This window comes from Microplitis mediator, chromosome 9 (assembly GCF_029852145.1).
Source record: "Microplitis mediator isolate UGA2020A chromosome 9, iyMicMedi2.1, whole genome shotgun sequence".
Taxonomy (NCBI): Eukaryota; Metazoa; Arthropoda; class Insecta; order Hymenoptera; family Braconidae; genus Microplitis; species Microplitis mediator.
The window spans coordinates 20341933-20366923 of record NC_079977.1 but is presented as its reverse complement, the minus strand read 5'-3'; the positions used below and the strand labels follow the sequence as shown (position 1 = coordinate 20366923).

The 24991-nt window shown below is 33.2% G+C and overlaps 3 protein-coding genes across 3 annotated transcripts; all 3 read left to right on the top strand.

Annotated features, from left to right (window-relative positions):
• The first annotated feature begins 1287 nt into the window (after nucleotides 1-1287).
• On the top strand, nucleotides 1288-5913 carry LOC130674594 (uncharacterized). Its single transcript, XM_057479966.1, has 4 exons — nucleotides 1288-1763; nucleotides 1829-2080; nucleotides 2642-2942; nucleotides 4291-5913. Exons 1-4 carry the CDS (start codon nucleotides 1629-1631, stop codon nucleotides 5517-5519), a joined length of 1917 nt encoding a protein of 638 aa, XP_057335949.1. The 5' UTR covers nucleotides 1288-1628; the 3' UTR covers nucleotides 5520-5913.
• Nucleotides 5914-6525: 612 nt separating this feature from the next.
• LOC130674593 (uncharacterized) lies at nucleotides 6526-12159 on the top strand. Its single transcript, XM_057479965.1, has 4 exons — nucleotides 6526-7945; nucleotides 8011-8262; nucleotides 8822-9122; nucleotides 10463-12159. Exons 1-4 carry the CDS (start codon nucleotides 7604-7606, stop codon nucleotides 11689-11691), a joined length of 2124 nt encoding a protein of 707 aa, XP_057335948.1. The 5' UTR covers nucleotides 6526-7603; the 3' UTR covers nucleotides 11692-12159.
• Nucleotides 12160-16428: 4269 nt separating this feature from the next.
• Nucleotides 16429-22155, top strand: LOC130674592 (uncharacterized). The gene is made up of 4 exons (XM_057479963.1): nucleotides 16429-16627; nucleotides 16693-16947; nucleotides 18961-19261; nucleotides 20645-22155. The coding sequence occupies exons 1-4, from the start codon at nucleotides 16493-16495 to the stop codon at nucleotides 21871-21873; spliced, it is 1920 nt and encodes a 639-aa protein (XP_057335946.1). The 5' UTR covers nucleotides 16429-16492; the 3' UTR covers nucleotides 21874-22155.
• Nucleotides 22156-24991: the final 2836 nt, after the last annotated feature.

Here is a 24991-nt window from a genome sequence, read left to right as displayed (position 1 = left end):
ACTCGCGTCGGTTTGGGCAATTATCGTTTTTGTTATCGAAGCAACAGTAAAAAAAATAGATGCGCGTTTGGATAAACGTTCTAAAGAACGGTAATTGAGAGAATTAATGATTAGAAGGCGAATCTTGTCTACAGCTAATCGAATCACAATTATCACTCAGCCATTTTAACTTTCAATAAAATATCGCGTGAGTTGTTTTGCCATGACTTATTTATTTATCGATTGCCGTGCTGTGTTACTATTATTATGGACATTGTGACACCCAACTACATCTTTAATCCTTTTTAGCTTTATAAGATGTCTTGCAGCCGACACTACTTGATATTCTCAAAATTTCATATTAAATCTGATAAAGCTCCAGCAGATCTGTCAAAGAATGCTGTCAACTTCTATAATAGCCTCAAAAATGTCGGTACCGCATTTCAGTCAAAACTCAAGATACAAAGCTACATATTTTAGGCTCAAAAATACTGTTGTGTTGTAAAGGACAGTATTCCTTAGATTTAAAACGTTTTCGAAATGACTGAAAATGTTTCGGACAAATTTTTTATTTGAAGAAAGTATATTTTTCTGTGAATCGATTTTGCGCAACGTAGCAATAGTCAGGAGTGGTTATTAATTGTAAAGGTAGAATGAGTGTATATGCATTGTACTAATTGGTAATACATGCAACGATCGAATGACAAGTGGCCACGTATCCTTTGCAACCACGTAAGTGGTAACATCATTTGTTTATTGATACCATTGCGTTAGTGACGAGAGTAAAGTCAATGAGCATAGACCCGTTCTGACCGAGCATCCGTCTATTGATTTTATTTGATAATGTATTAAAAATAGTAACAATTTCCTAATGATCTACAAAGAAATTTGAGTCATTAAAAAAAAGTATAATGACATTTAAAAAAAGAGCTGTTTGATATTTTTTGTTCGTGAGTGTCATTGAGTGCAGTATAGTTGTTTTGCAATGACTTATTTATTCATCGATTGCTGTGCTGTGTTACTATTATTATATTGAAGGGGGTGGGGCGAAAAGAGGTAGTTAAGATAATACTAAGTTTTCGGGGACTTGAATGCGTTAAATTTTTTTTTTCTATAATATTTAAAATAAATAAAAAACATTTTCAGCTGCCGTGAAAAAACTTTTCATTCTTTGCGGGCAAAATCAGGTATCTCCTACCCAGTGAGCGTGAGCACGAATTCCACGTATATTAATTCTTTTTTCGTACTAGAGTCCTCTTAAGTAGTAAAGTTACGATGAAATCAGGCGTCTTATCGTATAGATACTAAGACAGTAGAGAGTCCTTTTAATCATCAAATAAGTGTCTAAAAGATATAGAAAAAAAATACGATCAAAACAGACTTGAAATTTTGACTCGGGTGCATTCAATTAGAAGCTCATACATGAAACAATCGAATTGCTAATGGACACGTATTCTTCGCAACATTGCAAAACAGAATATTACTCATTTATTTATTTTACTGCGTTGATTACAGCAAAAAAGTCGAAGTAAACCATCGCGTATTCAACCGGCATCCACTTATTGATTTCACTAAGTAGTTCAATAAATAATTTCAACAATAGAATTTCAATATTTATTTAAAAATTTGAATACTCTAAAATAATCATAATGAAGTGGATATGGGGAATGGGGGAGACAATTTTGTGCTTTTTATTTGTGAGTGCAGTCGAAAGCCACCTCAGCAAATTCATAGATTCTTCGACGTCAGCACTAAACGATCATCCAATTTCACAAAATCATACGGTAATTAAAATTTTTATAATGCGAGTAATAAATGACTATTTAATTAAATTATTGATTTTAAACAGAGAAAATTACTGGAATTGTGTTTTTCCGATCGAATGAACCCAGTGGTCATAACTAAAAATTTGGTTAAAGTGTTTCACGGAATCAGAGACAATAAGGAAGCAAATATTTCTTTTATCATAATAGATGAAAATTTGAGCTGGAGGTACTGGCATGATCGGAACTTAATTGTGTATCCATCTTATTCCACTGTCATTCTGTCAAGCGATTCTATCAAAAGCGAGTGCTTCGTTTTATCGCCCAAGTTATCTAAGGTAAAACTCCTTTTTATGAAACAACGTCCCTATTCATGATACACTATTTAAAGTGAATGAATTATTTGAAAAATTCATCATTCTATTTGTTAAAAATGTAATGAGTACGTAATTTAATCCATTTTTAGCGTAATTTGTTAGTTTCTCTAATTATTCTTTTTGTATTGATAAAAATGATATTTATAAATGTACGGAGTTTGACAATCATTCACAAAATTTTATTGGCTCTAGAACTCAATAAAACGCGCCGATTGTCACCACACACGTCACAATCGGGTAATTCGTTCTAGAGATATTGTAAGAGAAATAAATGATATAAAACGTTTTTTTTCGAAAAGCTCGAAAATGTATTCAGGACATTGTTTTGGAGCTCAAGGTATTCGAAAACAACGGGAAGTTTTGGGACTGGCCTGCAGGGTTAACCGATAGACAGATTTTTTTTAAAGGGATTATAGTGATGATAACTAGAGTAATGGCATTATATTCTTTCTGTAACTAGTGTATAGTTAGCGTGTTATTTAAGGATGATTTTTTCGTTTGAAAAACCATTTTTATTTTCAGTGTTACTCAAATGAAATCTCTAACATCAAAGAACATTTAAACTATGTGAATTACGGGAGTACCAGGACGACGTTCTTGGTTTCCGGGAACCAGTGCGACGATGCATCGAAAGCGTTGGGATGGCTCTGGGGAAAAGAAATTTCTACATCATTTTTCTTATGCCCCAACGAATTTAACAACAATACGATAATTTACACCATGAACCCTTTTGGTGATAGAGCGCCTAAACCCTGGGAGAAAGTCGAAACTCAAGACAAACCATGCGACGTGTGCACATTTTACAGAATGTCGTTTATTAACGGTAAGAATTGATCATTTTGGATAATTTATGTACCAGAAAAGTTGACTCAGAAATTAATCAATTTACGTGACACTGTCGATGCGTTCAGATTTCTAGAGTCTATTGATTCGGATGTATTGTGAAGTACACGTTTTCCAGTTATGTCGAAGTAGTATATTACAAACGACGGGAAGATAATAAGATACTCCGACCCACGTGTGTGAATGCCTGAGGGGAGAAGTGCTGCAATTGTAACGAAAAAGTGTATTTTTTCTATTTCATTCGTTTTTTTTTCAAGATAGTTAACGTAAAAACCGTCAGAAAGTTAGTTGATAGTATCTTTCATGTGACTGACTTAGTTAATTAGTAAAAATTCGATGTTAACTGATTAAAAAATCAATTTATTCAACTAAAGTCAGGGACCAGGATGGCGGCGTGCATGGGTTGCAATTGAAAAACAGTGCGGGGGCCATTATAACACGGAATGGAATAGATATTTTTTATCAAATTGCTTTTATTATTCAGTCTTAATACATACTATTATATTTTATTAACTCACAGAGTCAAGTATTTAAACTTATAGTATCACATATATATCGAGATCTTTAAAATAAATTATTTAATATTTATAAATATAACAATCGAAAAATTTTATCATGCCAGAATAGATTCATGACGCATCTAGTTTGCGCAGGTCTTATACACGACTCTGAGTGTTATAATTGCTACTCGTTCAAGTGTCACAATTGACGCTCACGTTGAATCGTTAATAAAAATTTAATTCCATTATCAAAAATCAGTAAATTTATATGAAATTCGATTATACAGTACTCTTGATATGATTCTTAAAGGATTATTACAAGTCTCACATCATACTATTAGAAAACCAATTTGTTATTAAAAAAATTGTGAAGCTTCCAAAAAAAAGTTTTCACGCGTATTTTCAACAATTCTCAATATTTTAATATCGGAACGAAAATAATGACTGAAATTTTGATCTAATCTATAACTTACTGTATTGAATGAGTTAAGAAAAGAATAGTAATAATTTTTATTCTTATTAATAGTTTTTTATTGAGTGTTACGATTGTCCCTTGTTACAATTGCAGCACCCCTACTAACTTTCTCCGTGGTTTGTGCACTATTTTGTACCAGATCTGCACCTAAAAGTTTAAATTTCTGCTTCTCTTGTAAATAGAATTGCACTTGCGCAAAATTTAATCATTTGCTATCTCAGTCGAAAAACGTACGACGTTCCTTCCGCTAAACAGAGCAGAAATTAAAACTTTCGGTGCGGGTATGGTGGAAAAGTGATTACTATAAAATTTGTATTAATCGTATGTTTATCATTATGTCAATTTCGTTTCAGATGCGGAAATTTGTTCTAATGTAACTTTTGACAAAACAGAGATCTTAAACGGATACAAATTAGGTTACGGGATTTTTCCACCTAAGATGTTACGAAAAACCAAAGTTTTCTTTGAAAATTTATATTCAGCTATGAACATGACTCCTGTTTATCCGTATAGGGAAAGTGGATATTTAAATTTAATTTCTGGCGATCCATGGCCAATTGACGATTTAATAAAGGAACTTCACAATATCATACCTTACTTTCAGCAAGGAGGATACGTGATAGTGACACAAAAACAAAGTTTTGTTCCAACTCTCGATCAAGTTATTGACAGTTTTTTCACTCGGGAAAGAATAATCATGTCATCGGTTATTCTATCAGCTCTTTTTTTAATGATGTTTCTCAACAACCGGTACGATTTCGGTGCTACCGTTTTAGATCTCGTAGCGTTTCTTCTCGACATGGGAATATCGACTCCAATTCTTCGACTTTCAATGCGTATTACGTTTATGAGCGCAACGTTATTTGCACTGATTTTCAATCCGGTGTTACAGGGGCAAGTGACTTCTCTCTTGAGTAGACCCGGACATAGAAATGTCCAAAGTTTGAAGGACTTGATAGATCATGATTATCGCGTGTATTTCCGTTCTAAGGAAATCACAAACAAATTGCGTGAAAATCAACCATGGGATGATAAGTATGAGGACCACTTATGGGATATGTTGATTCGAAACGTATATCAAGATGATTGTCTGTCAAAAGTTAGAAACGATTCCTCCGTTGCTTGTATACTTGACTATACTGAACTCGAACACATTGACGAGAACTTACACTATTCGAAAGAATTTTCCAATAAATATCGGGTTTTTCAGACTGATAGACATTTCCCATTAAATGAAAGAATCAATAAGATTGCACTTAAATTGTTTGAAACAGGTCATTTAAATTATGCTGAAAGACGTGAGTTTTATAAGATTTTGTTGGAACGAAAACGAAAAATTGAACGAATTAAGGAATTGATAAAACATAATCAACTCGATCTCGAGGATTTTGAACTAATTTACATTACGATGACACTCGCGACGGCTTGGGCAATTGTCGTTTTTGGTATCGAAGTTTTGATTAAAAAAATAGTAACTTTCTTAGATAAACGTGCGAAAGAGTCAGACAAAAGAAAATTGATGGTCAGAGAGACAATCGCGTCTACCGTTAGACGAATGGCCATTGTTACGCAACAATTGTAATTTCCATTAAATATCGCGTGAGTTTCTTCGCAACGACATGTTTATTTACCGATTGGCGTTCCGTGTTTCTATTATACACTTCGATGAATCAAACTAATGAATTTTGAGATCATCTGAAACTGCTTCTGTCGAATCTTCTGAAGTTTTTATCACAAGACGATATAATTTCATACCGATAGCATTATTTAATAGAACTAACAAACCATAATCTATTTTATGAATTGCTGTCATTTTACCGATTCTGCTATTATTTTAACTCAAAAAAACCAGTGCTGTCAATTAATACGTTTGAAACTTCGTAAACACGATAGCTCTCGATAGACACAATTAATGGGCCTAACTTTTTCTTGGTTATCTTCGTATTTTTTATTACCAGAACCCTATGGAAAATCACTATCTAAATCCTTTTAGTTTAATTGTAAATAATTAAAAACATAAAACTAATTATTCACGAAAAATTTAGCTGCCATTTTATTTGTAATGTTGTCATTATTTTTTTTTGTCATCTGTTATTCTTTCTATTTTTTTTATGATGATATATTTAAATAACTAATACAATCTGGAAGTAATAATATCAGGATGGTAATATTTACTGTCAAGGATGGTAATTAATATTATTGAATGCTATGAAAAAATTGATCGAAAATTAAAGCATTTTCGAGTACTGCTGCGAAATTGTAAATTTCTGAATATAAATATGATGGGAACATACTCAAGATTTATTTCTACAATTTTCACCAGAAAATGACAATTTTTCAAAAGTTAAAATACAAGTATGAAAATTATTTATATTATAAACTCTTTATTGGCGTACTGGCCTTATTTTAATTTTACTTTTAAATTGTAAACAAAAATTTTCTATTTAAATCCATAATTTAGTAATGTACATTTTATTGCTTGAACGGATGAAATAAGTTACCGTACAGTCGTCTAGATCAGCGTAAACTAAAAACTATTAAGCGAGAGAGCGTCTGTCAATAACTTTAAATGACTGAGTATGCTCATCAAATTAAAAATCATTCAAATACTGAGTGGTAAATAAAATTTGGTCATTATTAACATTTAGTATTTTTTTAACCTTGTAAAATGATGGTTCGTCTAAAGGTTTGATTATAATTGAATTAATTGTTACTCTACTTACCTTAGATGGTAACTATTATAATTTGTGATGGTAACTGTGATCCATCAATTTGTATTAGAAACTAATCAATTTTTAAGTAATTAATGTTTATTTTCCCGAGTCGAAATTTGAATCGTCAGTCGAGTGTAATGAACGTTGGAATCGCGTCAGACATGTTGAACGTTGAAATCGTCATCTAGATATTCAATGTTAAAATCATCAGTATTTTTTTCGAAAACTAGCTCCGAGAGGAGTTTCAGTGAGGTCGAGATCTAAATACTCTCGTTTTTCCATTAGTTGGCTCATAGACTTGAAAATTGGCATAAATATTCCCAACAATCTTACGAATTTCTTACCATAGGTAACTTTTTCGAAAACTGATTTAAATAATGAAAAAAAAAAACGAGAGTATTCTAATCGTTGACTCCACTAAAACCCCCCACGGAAAAGCCGAAGGAAATTGATTTTGTCATTTTTAACATTGAATATCCAGATGACGCTTTCAATGTTCAGTACGCCTGGCTTGCGATACCAACGTTCATTACGTCCAACTGACGATTCAAATTCCGACTCGGGTTTCTGAAAATTATTATTACTGACAACGAAAATTATTTTGGAACTTTAAGCTTTTTGTAGTTGTGCTCCAAAGTAGAGAAATAAATTAAACGAAAATTTTAACTTTATGTAAGTGATGTTTGGTCTCAGTCTTTGAGACTGGCGATTCGCACAGTCAATTACTACCGTGATATTGAAAAAATTATATTTAATATGATTTTGAAATATTTTTAATTCATAATTCTACTGATATCGAAGTTGAAATCGCATAAAATATGTAGGTCAGTAAATGGTTTTTTGCAAATCGATTTCTTGCACAGCAACAATGTTTAGAAGGGACAGTTGACAACAGACGCAAAAACAGTGCATGTGCATTAAATTAGAAGCTCATGAAACAATCGAATAGCTAATGGACACGTATCCTTTGCAACACCGCAAAACAGAATATTACTCATTTATGTATTTTCCTGCGTTAGTTATAGCAAAAAAATCAAAGAGAACAGACGTGTATTTCACCGGCATCCACTTATTGATTTTATTAAGTAGTTCAATAAATAATTTCAACAATAGAAATTCGATTTATATTTTAAAATTTAAGTACTTTAAAATAATCATAATGAAGTGGATATGGGGAATGGGGGAGACGATTTTGTGTCTTTTATTTGTGAGTGCAGTCGATAGCCACCTCAACGAAACCATAGATTCTTCGACGTCAGCACTAAACGATCTTCCAATTTCACAAAATCACACGGTAATTAAAATTTTTATAATGCGAGCAATAAATGACTATTTAATTGAATTATTGATTTTAAACAGAGAAAATTACTGGAATTGTGTTTTGCCGATCGAATGAACCCAGTGGTCATAACTAAAGATTTGGTTAAAGTGTTTCACGGAATCACAGACAATAAGGAAGGAAATATTTCTGTTATCACAATAGATGAAAATTTGGACTGGTGGAGGTACCAGTATGATCCGAAATTCATTGTGTATCCATCTTATTCCACTGTCATTCTGTCAGGCGATTCTATCAAAAGCGAGTGCTTCGTTTTATCGCCAGAGACTGAGGTAAAAGTCCCTTTTATGAAACAACGTCCCTATTCATGATACACTATTTAAAGTGAATTAATTATTTAAAAAATTCATCATTCTATTTGTTAAAAATGTAATGAGTACGTAATTTAATCAATTTTTAGCGTAATTTGATAGTTTCACTAATTATTCTTTCTGTATTGATAAAAATGATATTTATAAATGTACGGAGTTTGACAATCATTCACAAAATTTTTTTGGCTCTAGAACTCAATAAAACGCGCCGATTGTCACCACACCGGTCACAATCGGGTAATTCGTTCGAGAGATATTGTTAGAGAAATAAATGATATAAAACGTTTTTTTTCGAAAAGCTCGAAAAAGTATTCAGGACATTGTTTTGGAGCTCAAGGTACTCGAAAACAACGGGAAGTTTTGGGACGCCTGCAGGGTTAACCGATAGACAGATTTTTTTTATAGGGATTATAGTGATGATAACTAGAGTAATGGCATTATATTCTTTCTGTAACTAGTGTATAGTTGGCGTGTTATTTAACGATGATTTTTTCGTTTTAAAAACCATTTTTATTTTCAGTGTCACTCAAGTGGAATCACTTACATCGAAGAAGATTTTAAATCTATAAATTATTGGAGCATCACGACGACGTTCTTGGTTTCCGGAAACCATTGCGACGATGCATCGAAAGCGTTGGGATGGCTCTGGGGAAAAGAAATTTCTACATCATACTTCTTATGCCCCAACGAATATAACAACAATACGATGATCTACACCATGAATCCTTTTGGTGATAGAGCGCCTTCACCCTGGGAGAAAGTGGAAACTCAAGACAAACCATGCTTCATGTGCACATTTTACAGAATGTCGTTTATTAACGGTAAGAATTGATCATTTTGGATAATTTATGTACCAGAAAAGTTGACTCAGAAATTTATCAATTTACGTGACACTGTCGATGCGTTCAGATTTCTAGAGTCTATTGATTCGGATGTATCGTGAAGTACACGTTTTCCAGTTATGTCGAAGTAGTATATTACAAACCACGGGAAGATAATAAGATACTCCGACCCACGTGTGTGAATGCCTGAGGGGAGAAGTGCTGCAATTGTACCGAAAAAGTGTATTTTTTCTATTTTTTTTTTTTTTTTTTCAAGACAGTCAACTCAAAAACCGTCAGAAAGTTAGTTGATAGTATCTTTTATGTGACTGACTTAGTTAATTAGTAAAAATTCGATGTTAACTGATTAAAAAATCAATTTATTCAACTAAAGTCAGGGACCAGGATGGCGGCGTGCATGTGTTGCAATTGAGAAACAGTGCGGAGGCAATTATAACACGGAATGAAATAGATATTTTTTATCAAATTGCTTTTATTATTCAGTCTTAATACATACTATTATATTTTATTAACTCTTGAAGTCAAATATTTAAACTTATAGTATCACATATATATCGAGATCTTTAAAATAAATTATTTAATATTTATAAATATAACAATCGATAAATTTTATCATGCCAGAATAGATTTATGGCGCATCTAGTTTGCGCAGATCTTATACACGACTCTGAGTGTTATAATTGCTACTCGTTCAAGTGTCACAATTGACGCTCACGTTGAATCGTTAATAAAAATTTAATTCCATTATCAAAAATCATCAAATTTATATGAAATTCGATTATACAATACTCTTGATATCATTCTTAAAGGATTATTACAAGTCTCTCATCATACTATTAGAAAACCAATTTGTTATTAGAAAAATTGTGAAGCTTCCAAAAACAAGTTTTCACGCGTATTTTCAACAATTCTCAATATTTTAATATCGGAACAAAATTAATAACTGAAATTTTGATCTTATTAATAACTTACTGTTTTAAATAGGTTAAAAAAAAAAGAATAATAATAATTTTTAGTTTTTTCAATAGTATTTAATTAAGTGTTACAATTGCAGCACCTCTTCCCTACTAACTTTCTCGGTGATTTGAGCACTATTTTGTACCAGATCTGCACCTGGAAGTTTAAATTTCTGTCTCTGTTGTGGAAAGAAGTGCACATGTGCAAAGCTTAATCAATTGCTACCTCATTGGGAAAACGTACGAGATTTCACCCGCGACACAGGGCAGAGATTCAAACTTTCGGTGCGGGTATGGTAGAGTAGTGATAACTATAAAATTTATATTAATCGTATGTTTATCATTATGTCAATTTCGTTTCAGATGCTGAAATTTGTTCAAATGTAACTTTTGACAAAACAGAGATCTTGAACGGATACAAATTAGGTGTCGCAATGTTTCCATCTAAGATGTTACGAAAATCAGAAGTTTTCTTTAAAAATTTATATTCAGCTATGAACATGACTCCTGTTCATCCGTATAGGGAAAGTGGATATTTAAATTTAATTTCTGGCGATCCATTGCCGCTTGACTATTCAACGAAAAGACTTCAAAATATTATACCATACTTTGAGCAAGGAGGATACGTTATAGTGACACAAAAACAAAGTTTTGTTCCAACTCTAGATCAAGTTATTGACAGTTTTTTCACTCGGGAAAGAATCATCATGTCATCAGTTATTCTATTAGTTATTTTTTTGATGATGTTTCTCAACAACCGGTACGATTTCGGTGCGACCGTTTTAGATCTCGTAGCGTTTCTTCTCGACATGGGAATATCGACTCCAATTCTTCGACTATCAATGCGTATCACTTTCATGAGCGCAACGTTATTTGCACTGATTTTCAATCCGGTGTTACAGGGGCAAGTGACTTCTCTCTTGACTAGACCCGGCCATAGAAATGTCCAAAGTTTGAAGGACTTGATAGATCATGATTATCGCGTGTATTTCCGTGATAGGGAAATCACAAACAAACTGCGTGAAAATCGACTATGGGATGATAATTATGAGGACCACTTTTGGGATATGTTGATTCGAAACGCATATCAAGATGCTTGCCTGTCAAGAGTTAGAAACGATTCCTCCGTTGCTTGTATACTTGACTATACCGAACTTGAACACATTGACCAGAACTTACACTATTCGAAAGCATTTTCCAATAAATATCGGGTCTTCCTGACTGATAGACATTTTCCATTGAATGAAAGAATCAATAAGATTGCACTCAAATTGTTTGAAACTGGTCATTTGAATTATGCTGAGAGACGTGAGTTTCATAAGATTTTGTTGGAACGAAAACGAAAAATTGAACGAATTAAGGAATTGATAAAACATAATCAACTCGATCTCGAGGATTTTGAATTGATTTACATTACGATGACACTCGCGACGGCTTGGGCGATTATCGTTTTTGGTATCGAAGTTTTGATTAAAAAAATAGTAACTTTCTTAGATAAACGTGCGAAAGAGTCAGACAAAAGAAAATTGATGATCAGAGAGACAATCGCGTCTACCGTTAGACGAATGGCCATTGTCACGCAACAATTATAATTCCCATTAAATATCGCGTAAGTTTCTTCGCAACGACATATTTATTTATCGATTGGTGTTCCGTGTTTCTATTATACGTGTCGTTGAATCGAACTAATAAATTCTGAGATCATCTGAAACTGCTTCTGTCGAATCTTCTGAAGTCATTATCACAAGATGAAATAATTTCATACCAATAGTAATATTTAATAGAACTAACAAACCAAAATCTAATTTTAAATCCTGTCATTTTACCGATCCTGCTATACTACACAAGTCAATCAGGCGTTTGTGAAAATGAAACCTTTCAGTCATTATTATGAATTCTCCATTATAAATATCAAGATTTAACAATATGCGCACTAATAAATGGCAATTGTCCATCATACATTAATTTGTTCCAACCTTAATTTTAATTTTTCCGCCTGATAATAATTCAAAACTTAAACTTTTTATGATGAACAAATTGTAATTTTCAATTTTCCATAATTGTACTGTCAAAATATCAATAAATTGAATTACAATGGTATACATCATAAATTACTCATTCTTTAGCAAATCATGCTGATTCAGTAACTTATTCTATAAAACTCTCTAAACTTTTCCTCAGCTCCCCCCCCCCCCCCCCTTCCTATCTTTAACGTCTTGCTGGAAACTAAAGAGCAAACATTTTGTGCGAGATTTGCTTTAGATTTAATCATCAGCAAATATTAATAATTATTGGCCATCAACTTTGCGTTTACAGGAGTTGTCAGATTCTTTCAGCTGAGTTTTCCTCGGAAACAATGTCTCTATACTGTAAAAATTAATCAAATTGAATAATTTATAAATTAAAAAAAGAAAAATATTGTCCTTTCTGTCCCAGCTATTATATGTAGGGCTAAAAATGCGCAAGTATATCGAATTTATGGTAATTAAAAAATGAATAGAAAAAAAATTTTTTGATAGAATTTTTGGAGGGGCCTTTCTGCTCCACTGTCTCCTAAATAACTTGTATAAAATTATAATACAGAGAAGAATACACTGCATATATTTTTTGTGGCCAACAATAGATTGCGCCCACTGAAAAATTTTTGAAAAAAATTTTGGGTCATTCAGTCATCAGTTTTGATGGTCCGATCCCGTTTTGCCCGCCCACCTCCTATTTATTCTTATTTCACACTTTAAACGCGAAAGCGCTGAGGGTGTTACATAAACGGTTTTTTTTTCGACTACTTTACTCACACAATAATATTTCTACACTCTGTAAAATTATACCAAAATAGGTTAAATTGTATACTAACATATAGAGAATTTATTATGGACCAATTTGAACCAAATATTAATTGAATTCTTTATTTTATAAGTTCAAAATAAATTATTTTACCTAAAAAAAACCAGTGCTGTCAATTGTTACGTTTGAAACTTCGTAAACACGATAGCTCTCGATAGACACAATTAATCGGCCTATTTTTTTTTTGTCATCTTTGTATTCTTTATTCCCAGAACCCTACGGAAAATCACTATCTAAATCCTTTTAGTTTAATTGTAAATAATTAAAAACAAAACTAATTATTCACGATAAATTTAGCTGTCATTTTGATTTTTAATGTTGTCAATATTTTTTTTGTCATCCGTTATTTTTTCTATTTGTACTCTGATGATGTAGTTTATAACGAGGTGAAATGCTTTAGCATTCTGTTAAAAATGAATTTCGACTCGCGACAAAAGATTGGGCCTCCACAAATACTACACAGAAAAAAAAAAATTCTCGACTAAAGGTAAATATTTTTGATTCAAAAATATTTTTTTGGAGACCTAAATTTTCTCAGATAAAGTAGAAATTTTCTCCGACCAAGACGAATTTTTTTTAACCAAAACAAATTCTCTTGGCTCAAGAAAATCTTGACTTGGTTTCCGAAAACGTTTGTCTTCAAAAATATTTTCTTGATTCAAGATAACTTTTTTTTCTGTGTATGTGACAGTCAACTCTGGGATGATGATTCTTCTGCTAACTATTTGCATAGGTTGTTACCGTGGGAACATGAATTATGTCTGAACAAAGTCAGGAAAAGTTCTTCTGCAGCGTGTATAGCTGAATACAGCAAACTCGAAGATATTGATGAGAACTTATATATTTCCAATGAATTTTCTTTTCATTATCGTGTGTATATGACCGGTCAAACTTATCCTTTAAATAAAAAAATCAATAGAATCGCAATGAAGTTATTCGAAACTGGTCATTTAGATTATGCTGAGAGACCTGAATTGCAGAAAGTTTTGTTGAAACGTAAGAGAACAATTAACAAAATTAAGGCTTAACGAAAGTATAATCAGTTGGATCTAGAGGATATCACGTTAGCGTACATTGCAATGACACTCGCGTCGGTTTGGGCGATTATCGTTTTTGGTGTCGAAGTAACAGTAAAAAAAATAGAAGCGCGTTTGGGTAAACGTTCTAAAGAACGAGAATTGAGAGAATTAACGATTAGAAGGCGAATCTTCTTTACAGCTAATCGAATCGCGATTGTCACTCAGCAATTGGAATTTCCAATAATATATCGCGTGAGTTGTTTTGCAGTAACTCATCTATATATCGATTGCCGTGCTGTGTTACTATTATTATAGACATTGTGACACCCAACTATGTCGTTAATCCTTTTTAGCTTTATAAGATGTCTTGCAGCCGACACTACTTGATGTTCTAAAATTTTCATATTAAATCTGATAAAGCTCCAGCAGATCTCTTAAAGAATGCTGTTAACTTCTAGAAGAGCCTTAAAACTGTCGGTACCGCATTTCAGTCAAAACTCAAGATACAAAGCTACGTATTTTAGGCTCAAAAATACTTTTGTGTTGTAAAGGACAGTATTCCTTAGAGTTAAAACGTTTTCGAAATGACTGAAAATGTTTCGGACAAATTTTTTATTTGAAGAAAGTATATTTTTCTGTGAATCGATTTTGCGCAACGTAGCAATAGTCAGGAGTGGTTATTAATTGTAAAGGTAGAATGAGTGTATGTGCATTGTACTAATTGGTAACACATGCAACAATCGAATGACAAGTGGACACGTATCCTTTGCAACCACGTAAGTGGTAACATCATTTGTTTATTGATACCATTGCGTTAGTGACGAGAGTAAAGTCAATGAGCATAGACCCGTTCTGACCGAGCACCGTCTATTGATTTTATTTGATAATGAACGAAAAATAGTAACAATTTCCTAATGATCTACAAAGAAATTATAGTCATTAAAAAAAAGTATAATGACATTTAAAAAAAGAGCTGTTTGGTATTTTTTGTTCGTGAGTGTCAGTGATTGCAGTATAGTTGTTTTGCAATGACTTATTTATTCATCGATTGCTGTGCTGTGTTACTATTATTATATGGAGAGGTAGGGGGGTGAAAAGAGGTAGTCAAGAAAATAGTAAGTTTTCGGGGACTTCAATGCGTTGAATTCTTTTTCTCTATAATATTTGAAGTAAATAGAAAACATTTTCAGCAGCCGTAAAAAATTTCTTCATTCTTTGCGGAAAAATGAGGTACCCCCTACACGGAGAAAATTAGGTAATTGTGTTGATTATGCTAAATTTTTAATTCCAATCATCTAGAATAATTAGAACGTTTTTTAGTGCAAAAATAATTAGTGTTATTATTTTTTTTAATAAAATTAATAATATCAGGATGGTCAGAGTTACCATCAGGATGATAATATTAGTGGTTCCATGCGTTTCGATCCCCGGACAATTGATCCCCCGGAAAATTGATCCTCTTGACAATTGGTTCCTGACTTATTATCCTAAACGGTTTAAAAGATGCATTGTGGGTGACGTGGCATGTGGATAGTGAAAAATCCAGCCGTGTACACACAGATGGCGTTTATTCACCTACGTGTAGCCGGTAACTTATCATCTTATAATAGATTAAATAAAAATTAGAAATATTTAACAATCAATTTTATTTAAAACCGGACGATAGACGGTGGCATTATAGATCCAACTCATTTATAATTTTTTCCGGTAACTTCAGTATTAGGTATGAGGCAGGATGTGTTGGAGGTGCCTCACTGACGATTCCACCAACTCATCTGGGATAAAACCCAATATTGTTCGGAGTCTATTAAACTTTAAGTTTGATAAAGATTAAAAGTTTGGTGATTTATACGCGATACCTACTAATTTTTTGACTAGTTATTAGGCAGATATTCAAGAGTACACTTGTCAGTTTTACATCAAAAAATGACATCTAACATTTCATCGTCTTTACATATGCGTACTCCATCAGTCTGGTTTATAATTTTAACTCCAGACAAGATTTAGGGTTCTTAGGGATATTTTGTCTGGGGATTTTTTGTCTTGAGGATCAAAATGCCTAGAACCAATATTGCTATCAAGGATGGTAATTAATATTATTGAATGCTATAAAAAAATTGATCAAAAATTCAATAATTTTCAAGTACTGATACAAAATTATAGATTTCGAATACAAATATGATGACAAACGTACTTAAGTTGTATTTACAAAATTTTACAGAAGACAATTTTTTATAATCAAAAAATGTGATCAAAACAGACCTGAAATTTCGACTTAGGTGCATTAAAATAGAAGATCATACATGAAACAATCAAATTGCTAACGGACATGTATTTTGTGCAACATCACAAAACAGAATATTACTCATTTATTTATTTTCCTGGGTTAGTTACAGGAACAAAGTCAAAGAGAACAGACGTGTATTCAACCGGAATCCACTTATTGAATTTACTCAGTAGTTTAATAAATAATTTCAACAATAGAATTTCGATATTTATTTTAAAATTGAAGTACTTTAAAATAATCATAATGAAGTGGATGTGGGGAATAGGGAAGACGATTTTGTGTCTTTTATTTGTGAGTGCAGTCGAAAGCCACCTCAACGAAACCATAGATTCTTCGACGTCAGCACTAAACGATCTTCCAATTTCACAAAATCACACGGTAATTAAAATTTTTATAATGTGAGCGATAAATGACTATTTAATTGAATTATTGATTTTGAACAGAGAAAATTACTGGAATTGTGTTTTTCCCATCGAATGAACCCAGTGGTCATAACTGAAGATTTGGTTAAAGTGTTTCACGGAATCACAGACAATAAGGAAGGAAATATTTCTGTTATCACAATAGATAAAAGTTTGGACTGGATGAAGTACTGGTATGATTCGAAATTCATTGTGTATCCATCTTATGCAACTGTCATTCTGTCAGGCGATTCTATCAAAAGCAAGTGCTTCGTTTTATCGCCCAATGTATTCCAGGTAAAAGTCCCTTTTATAAAACATCGCCCCTATTCATAATACACTATTTAAAGTGAATCAGTTATTTAAAAAATTCATCGTTATATTTGTTAAAAATGTAATGAGTACGTAATTTAATCCATTTTTAGCGTAATTTGTTAGTTTCACTAATTTTTTTTTCTGTATCGATAAAAGCAATATTTATAAAGGTACGAAGTTTGCCGATCATTCACAAAATTTTATCAGCTCTAGACCTCAATTAAACGCGCAGATTGCCACTTAAACCCTCTAAATCGGAAAATCCGTTCGAACGATATCATCGACGAAATAATAAATATAAAATCTATACCTGCTTTCTTCATTGAATAACATCATAATTACTGAACAAAATCCTCAAAACAGATATGTTCTTCTTTATTGAAGTCATTGGAAGTGACTGCTTAAAAATCAGTGTGTTCGCTCGTATCACGATATACTTTCACGATATAGATACAACGTATCACGTAAATACTTATTTTCGAACTAATTATTGAACATAATTTTGAATAAATATGTAAAAAACGCTTATCCATTAAGGGGGGGGGGGTAGGGTTTTAAAGGCGAAAAAAAAGCATATTTTTGTGATTTTTTTCCGGCGAGATGAGTAATATAATTTCATTAAACTTAATCACATATTATTGTACAACTTTTAAAGAATATCAGAAAAAATTTTCAACGAAAAATATTGATTAATAAGCTGGTGACGTTGAATCTCCGGAGGCGCCTCGAAAAAAAGTCGTTTTGCGGTGAACATCATAACTCGTTACCGGATCATCGGAAAAAAAAAATTGATATGCATTTTAAAGTTGATGTATTTCTCAAGGTAACCACGAAGAGTTTTTTTTTTAAATTTTTTTTTCGATTTTTTGCAGCACTTGGAAGTGAAAAACGCGATTTTAGCTCAAAAAATCGCGGTTAATTTGTTATTAAAAAATAGAAAAAAATGAAAAACAAAAAAAAACTCTTCGTAGTTACCTGTTGATTTATGTGAAGAAGTAATGTTCAAATTTTCAAAGGGATCGGTTCAGTACATTTTGAGTTATGATGTTCACGGACTTTAAAAATAACGTTTTCGGGAAAATCCATTTAAAGTTTTTTATTCGTGAAAATTTGAAATAAACTATCAATCAAAGAATATGAATTTTTATACTTATATTGAGTCATCAGTTTACATCCTTTGAAAGACACACAGCCGGAGAAAGGGATTCGGAAGAACAAGGAAAATTGCAGCTGATTTCTACTAGGGGTATGTAGGGGCAGGTCGGGCAGGTCGGGCAGGTATAAAAATCAGGTATACCGGCTGGTCATTTGAAACACTGTAACTCCGTTAGTTTTACTCGGATTGATTTAAAATTTGTACACAATATTCTAGACATATTGTTCATTCAGAAAAAAAATAAAAAAAAAAATTTTTTTTAAATAATTTTAAAACCCTACCCCCCCCCCCCCTTAATTATTTTGAATTCTAAATTTTTAAACGTTAACATAAAAGGTAACCCTTTTGAGCTTAAAAAGCGCATTAAAAACCGGAAACAAAGGTATTTTTGAGCATGAAAATCAATTTATACTAGAGCTCGAAAACAGCGGGAAGTTTTGGGGCCAGCCCGCATGGCCAACCGATGCCTAGATTTTTTCGAGTATCTTTGAAGTGACTTATCCGATCAATTTTGAAGAAATATCGTTAGATATTTATCGTTTAAGAAATAAATAGTAAAAAACGTTTTTTTTCGAAAACAATGGCACACAAAAGTATTTTCAAGCTCGAAAAGCTCGAAAAAGTATTCAGGACATTGTTTTGGAGCTCAAGGCACTCGAAAACAACGGAAAGTTTTAGGGCTGGCCCGCAGACTCAACCGATAGACAGATTTTTTTTATAGGGATTATAGTGATGATAACTAGAGTAATGGCATTATATTCTTTCTGTAACTAGTGTATAGTTAGCGTGTAATTTAACAATGATTTTTTCGTTTTGAAAACCATTTTTTTTTTTTTCAGTGTAACTCAAATGGCATCTCTGACATCGAAAAACATTTTGACTATGTAAATTATTGGAGCATCACGACGACGTTTTTGGTTTCCGGGAACCAGTGCGACGATGCATCAAAAGCCTTGGGATGGCTCTGGGGGAAAGAAATTTCTACATCATATTTCTTATGCCCCAACGAATTTAACAACAATACGATGATCTACACCATGAACCCTTTTGGTGATAGAGCGCCTAAACCCTGGGAGAAAGTCGAAGCTCAAGACAAACCATGCGACATGTGCACATTCTACAGAATGTCGTTTATTAACGGTAAGAATCGATAATTTTGGATAATTTATGTACCAGAAAAGTTGACTCAGAAATTCATCAATTTACGTGACACTGTCGAAGCGTTCAGATTCCTAGAGTCTATTGATTCGGATGTATTGTAAAGTACACGTTTTCCAGTAATGCCGGAGTAGTATATTACAAATCGGGGAGGAAAATGAGATACTTTGACCCGCGTGTGTGAATGCCTACTCCATCCGAAGGCGAAAGCTCTCGGATCAGGCCGTAGTGGAGAGGTGCTGCAATTGCAACAAAAAAGTTTATTTTTTCTGCTTCCTTTGTTTTTTTTTTAAGATAGTTAACTTAAAACTGTCAGAAAGGTAGATGATAGTATCTTTTATGTGACTGACTTAGTTAATTTGTAAAAATTCATGTTAACTTATTCAAAAATCAATTCATTCAACTAGAGTCAGGGACCAAGATGGCGGCGTGCATGGGTTGCAATTGAAAAACAGTGCGGGGGCAATTATAACACGGAATGAAATAGATATTTTTTATCAAATTGCTTTTATTATTCAGTCTTAATACATACTAATATACTTTATTAACTCTCAAAGTCAAGTATTTAAATTTATAGTATTACATGTATTGAGATCGTTAGAATAAATTGTTAAACATTTATAAATATTGAAACACTCAACGAATTTAACTATGCCAGAATAGGTTTGTGGCGCATCCAGATTGCGCAGATCCCATACACGACTCTGAGTGTTACAATTGCTATTAGTTCAAGCGTTACAATTGACGCTCACGCTGAATTGTTAATAAAAATCTAATTACAATAACAAAAATCAGTAGATTTATGTGGAATTCGATTAAACAATACTCTTGATATATTTCTAAAAGTATGAATACAAGTCTCACATCATAACATTATAAAACCAATTCGTTATTAAAAAAATTGTGAAGCTTCCAAAAAAAAGCTATGACGCGTATTTTCAACAATTCTCAATGTTTCGATATCGGAAAAAAATTAATAACTGAAATTTTGATCTAATCAATAACACACTGGTTTGAATAAATTCAAAAAATAATAATAAAAATTTTTGTATTTTTTTAAAGTTTTTTATTGAGTGTTACAAGTGCCTCTTGTTACAATTGCAGCACCTCTCCTATACTTTCTCTGTGGTTTGTTCACTATTATGTACCAGATCTACACCTAAAAGTTTGAATTTCTGCTTCTTTTTTCGAAAGAATTGCACATGTGCTAAGTTTAATCATTTGCTATCTAATTCGAAAAACGTACGAGATTTCACCCGCGACAGAGGGCAGAAATTCAAACTTTCGGTTCAGGTATGGTGGAGTAGTGATTACTATAAAATTTGTATAAATCGTATGTTTATCAATATGTCAATTTCGTTTCAGATGCTGAAATTTGTTCAAATGTAACTTTTGACAAAACAGAGATCTTAAACGGATACAAATTAGGTGTCGCGATGCTTCCGCCTAAGATGTTACGAAAAACAAAAGTTTTCTTTGAAAATTTATATTCAGCTATGAACATGACTCCTGTCTATCCGATTATTAAAAGTGGATATTTAAATTTAATTTCTGGTGATCCATTGCCACTCGACTATTTATGGGGGGGATTTCGCAATATCATACCTTACTTCGAGCAAGGAGGATACGTTATAGTGACACAAAAACAAAGTTTTGTTCCAACTCTCGATCAAGTTATGGACAGTTTTTTTACTCGGGAAAGAATCATCATGTCATCAGTTATTCTATTAGTTCTTTTTTTAATGATGTTCCTCAACAACCGGTACGATTTCGGTGCGACCGTTTTAGATCTCGTAGCGTTTCTTCTCGACATGGGAATATCGACTCCAATTCTTCGACTTTCAATGCGTATTACGTTCATGAGCGCGACGTTATTTGCACTGATTTTCAATCCGGTGTTGCAGGGGCAAGTGATTTCTCTCTTGAGTAGACCCGGACATAGAAATGTCCAATGTTTGAAGGAATTGATAGATCATGATTATCGCGTGTATTTCCGTGATAGGGAAATCACAAACAAATTGCGTGAAAATCGACTATGGGATGATGATTCTATGGTCCACGTTTGGGATATGTTGGGTCGAGACGTAAATCAAGATAATTGTCTGTCAAAAGTTAGAAACAATTCCTCTGCTGCTTGTATACTTGACTATACCGAACTCGAACACATTGACCAGAACTTACACTATTCGAAAGAATTTTCCAATAAATATCACGTTTTTTATACTGATAGACATTTTCCATTAAATGAAAAAATCAATAAGATTGCACTAAAATTGTTCGAAACTGGTCATTTGAATTATGCTGAGAGACGTGAGTTTCATAAGATTTTGTTGGAACGAAAACGAAAAATTGAACGAATTAAGGAATTGATAAAAAATAATCAACTCGATCTCGAGGATTTTGAACTAATTTACATTATGATGACACTCGCGACAGCTTGGGCGATTATCATTTTTGGTATCGAAGTTTTGATTAAAAAAATAGTAACTTTCTTAGATAAACGTGCGAAAGAGTCAGAAAAAAGAAAATTGATGATCAGAGAGACAATCGCGTCTACCGTTAGACGAATGGCCATTGTCACGCAGCAATTATAATTCCCATTAAATATAACGTGAGTTTATTCGCAACGACATATTTATTTATTGATTGGTGTTCCTTGTTTCTATGATACATGTCGTTGAATCAAACTAATGAATTTTGAGATCATGAATTATGATCATGAATCATTATGAATTGCTGTCATTTTACCGATCCTGCTATACTACACGAGTCAATCAGGCGTTTGTAAAAATGAAACCTTTCAGCCATTATTCTAAATACTCCATTCTTAATATCAAAATTTAACAATATGCGCAATTATAAACGACATTTGTCCGTGACACATTAATTTGTTTGAACCTTAATTTTAACTGTTCTGCTTGATATTAATGTAATACTTGAATTCTTTATGATAAACCAATTGTAATTTTTAATTTCTTGTAATGGTACCGTCAAATTATCAATAAATTGAATTACAATGGTATACGTTTTTAATTACTCATTCTTTAGCAAATCATGCTGATTCCCTAATTTATTTTATAAAACACTCCGGACTTTTTCTCAGCCTTTCCCCCCCCCTTCCCTGTAACGTCTTGCTGAAGATTAAGGAGCAAATATTTCGCGCGAGATTTGCTTTAGATTTAACTATGAGCAGATTTTAATAATTATTGGCCATCAACTTTGCGTTTACAGGAGTTGTCAGATTCTTTCAGCTGAGTTTCCCATACAGGAGCTGCCAGAGTTGAACAACGGGCCCCTACTTGGCCCAGCGCTGGGGAACCTAGCTTTGGCACACCTATATCGGCCCAGGCTTGGGCCAAGACTGGGTAACCTAGCCTTGGCTATCCAATGGCAAGCCAGACTTGGCCCGAGATTATCATTCCAGGCTTCTACCAAGGCTGGGCCAAGACTGGCTTACAAGCCTGGCCCAAGGTTCAACAAAGTTGGGCCAAGTCTGGGCCAAGCCTGGGCCCGTGGTACTTTCCTCTCCGGGTTTCCTCGGAAACAATGTCTCTATACTGTCAAAATTAATCAAATTGAATAATTTATAAATTAAAAAAAAAAAAATATTGTCCTTTCTGTCCCAGCTATTATATGTAGGGCTAAAAATGCGCAAATATATCGAATTTATGGTAATTAAAAAATGAATAGAAAAAAAATTTTTTGATTAAATTTTAGGAGGGGCCTTCATGCTCCACCACCGTCTCCTAAATAACTTGTATAAAATTATAATACAGAGAAGCAGACACTGCATATATTTTTTGTGACCAACAATAGATTGCGCCTAGTGAAAAATTTTTGAAAAAAATTTTGGGTCATTCACGAAAAATTTAGCTGCCATTTTTATTTTTAATGTTGTCATTATTTTTTTGTCATCCGCTATTCTTTCAATTTTTTTTCTGATGATGTATTCAAATAACCAATACGATCTGGGAAGAACTGTGTCAGATTTGTGGTCATTCCTCCTCGACATGGGTATATCGACTCCAATGCTGCGGATGTCGATGCGTAGAACGTTCTGGAGTGCAACTTTATTTGGATTAACATTTAATCCGGTACTGCAGGGACAACTGACTTCGCTGTTAATTAGACCCGAACACAGAAATGTAGCAACTCTTGAAGACTGAAGTGATCATAACTATCATGTATACTTTTGCTCTCCAAGTACTGCTGAACTACTTCGTGACAGTCAACTCTGGGATGATGATTCTCCTGCTAACTACTTGCATAGGTTGTTACCGTGGGAATCAATAAAATTGCAATGAAGTTATTCGAAACTGGTCATTTAGATTATGCTGAGAGACGTGACATGCAGAAAGTTTTGTTGAAACGTAAGAGAAAAATTAACCAAATTAAGGCATTACGAAAGTATAATCAGTTGAATCTAGAGGATTTCCCGTTTGCGTACATTGCAATGACACTCGCGTCAGCTTGGGCAATTATCGTTTTTGGTATCGAAGTAATAGTAAAAAAAATAGAAGCCCGTTTGGATAATCGTTCTAGAGAACGAGAATTGAGAGAATCAATGATTAGAAGGCGAATCTTGTCTACAGCTAATCGAATTACGATTGTCACTCAGCAATTGAAGTTTCCAATACAATATCGTGTGAGTTGATTTACAGTGACTCATTCATTTACCGATTGCCGTGCTGAGTTACTATTACACCGGCACACAAAAAAAATAAGTTCTCTGTACTTTTGACGGGACCGATTTATTCCCATGTATTTTGATCCGCTGAATCCGAATCCGAGGTCCGTTTAACCCGTACACCCTCAGATTTTTAGAAAACTTTAAAAAACCTCAAAAATACACAAAAATCGACCGTTTTTTAAATTTATAAATTTTTTCAACCCTAACTAAGCATGATTTTCATGTATTTCGATCCTCCACATACTAACCTGAAGTTTATTTAAAACATTAGCCATTTACAGTCTGAGTAAAATCCAAAAAACCCCAAAAAATTGCAAAAAAGCAAAAAAATTCTTAGTGTTGTGATGAAAAAAATTTTTTGAAGCATATTAAAATTTTTTTATGTTTTAGGCCAAAATATTTTTTATATATATATCACAGATCGATTCATTAGTTAAAAAGTTATAGACCGGTCACACACACACACACACACACACACACACACACACACACACACACACACACACACACACACACACACACACACACACACACACACACACACACACACACACACACACACACACACACACACACACACACACACACACACACACACACACACATACATACAGACACTCGGACATCATCTGAAAATAGTCAGAATAGCTTCCTAGGACCTCAGAACGTCGACATTTAAAGAAATTTCGATTTTCGCAAATCTGGGTGAATACAATAACTTCCCAATTTTTCGAAAATCGTCGATTTTCTTAGCGGGGAGTTAAAAATCGAGAGTATTTTAATCGTTGACTCCACTGAAACCCCCCTCGGAATTAAATTTCAAAAAAAAAATCGATAGTCGGGAATTTTTATAATTGTTGAGAATATTTGTGCCAAACTTTAAATTTGCAAGTCGGATATGTTTCCTTATCATTAAACCCACTAAAACCCCCCGAGGACAAGCCGAAGGAAATTGATTTTGTCTATGTTTTTTAACATTGAATATCCAGGTGATGCTTTCAATGTTCAATACGCCTGACTTG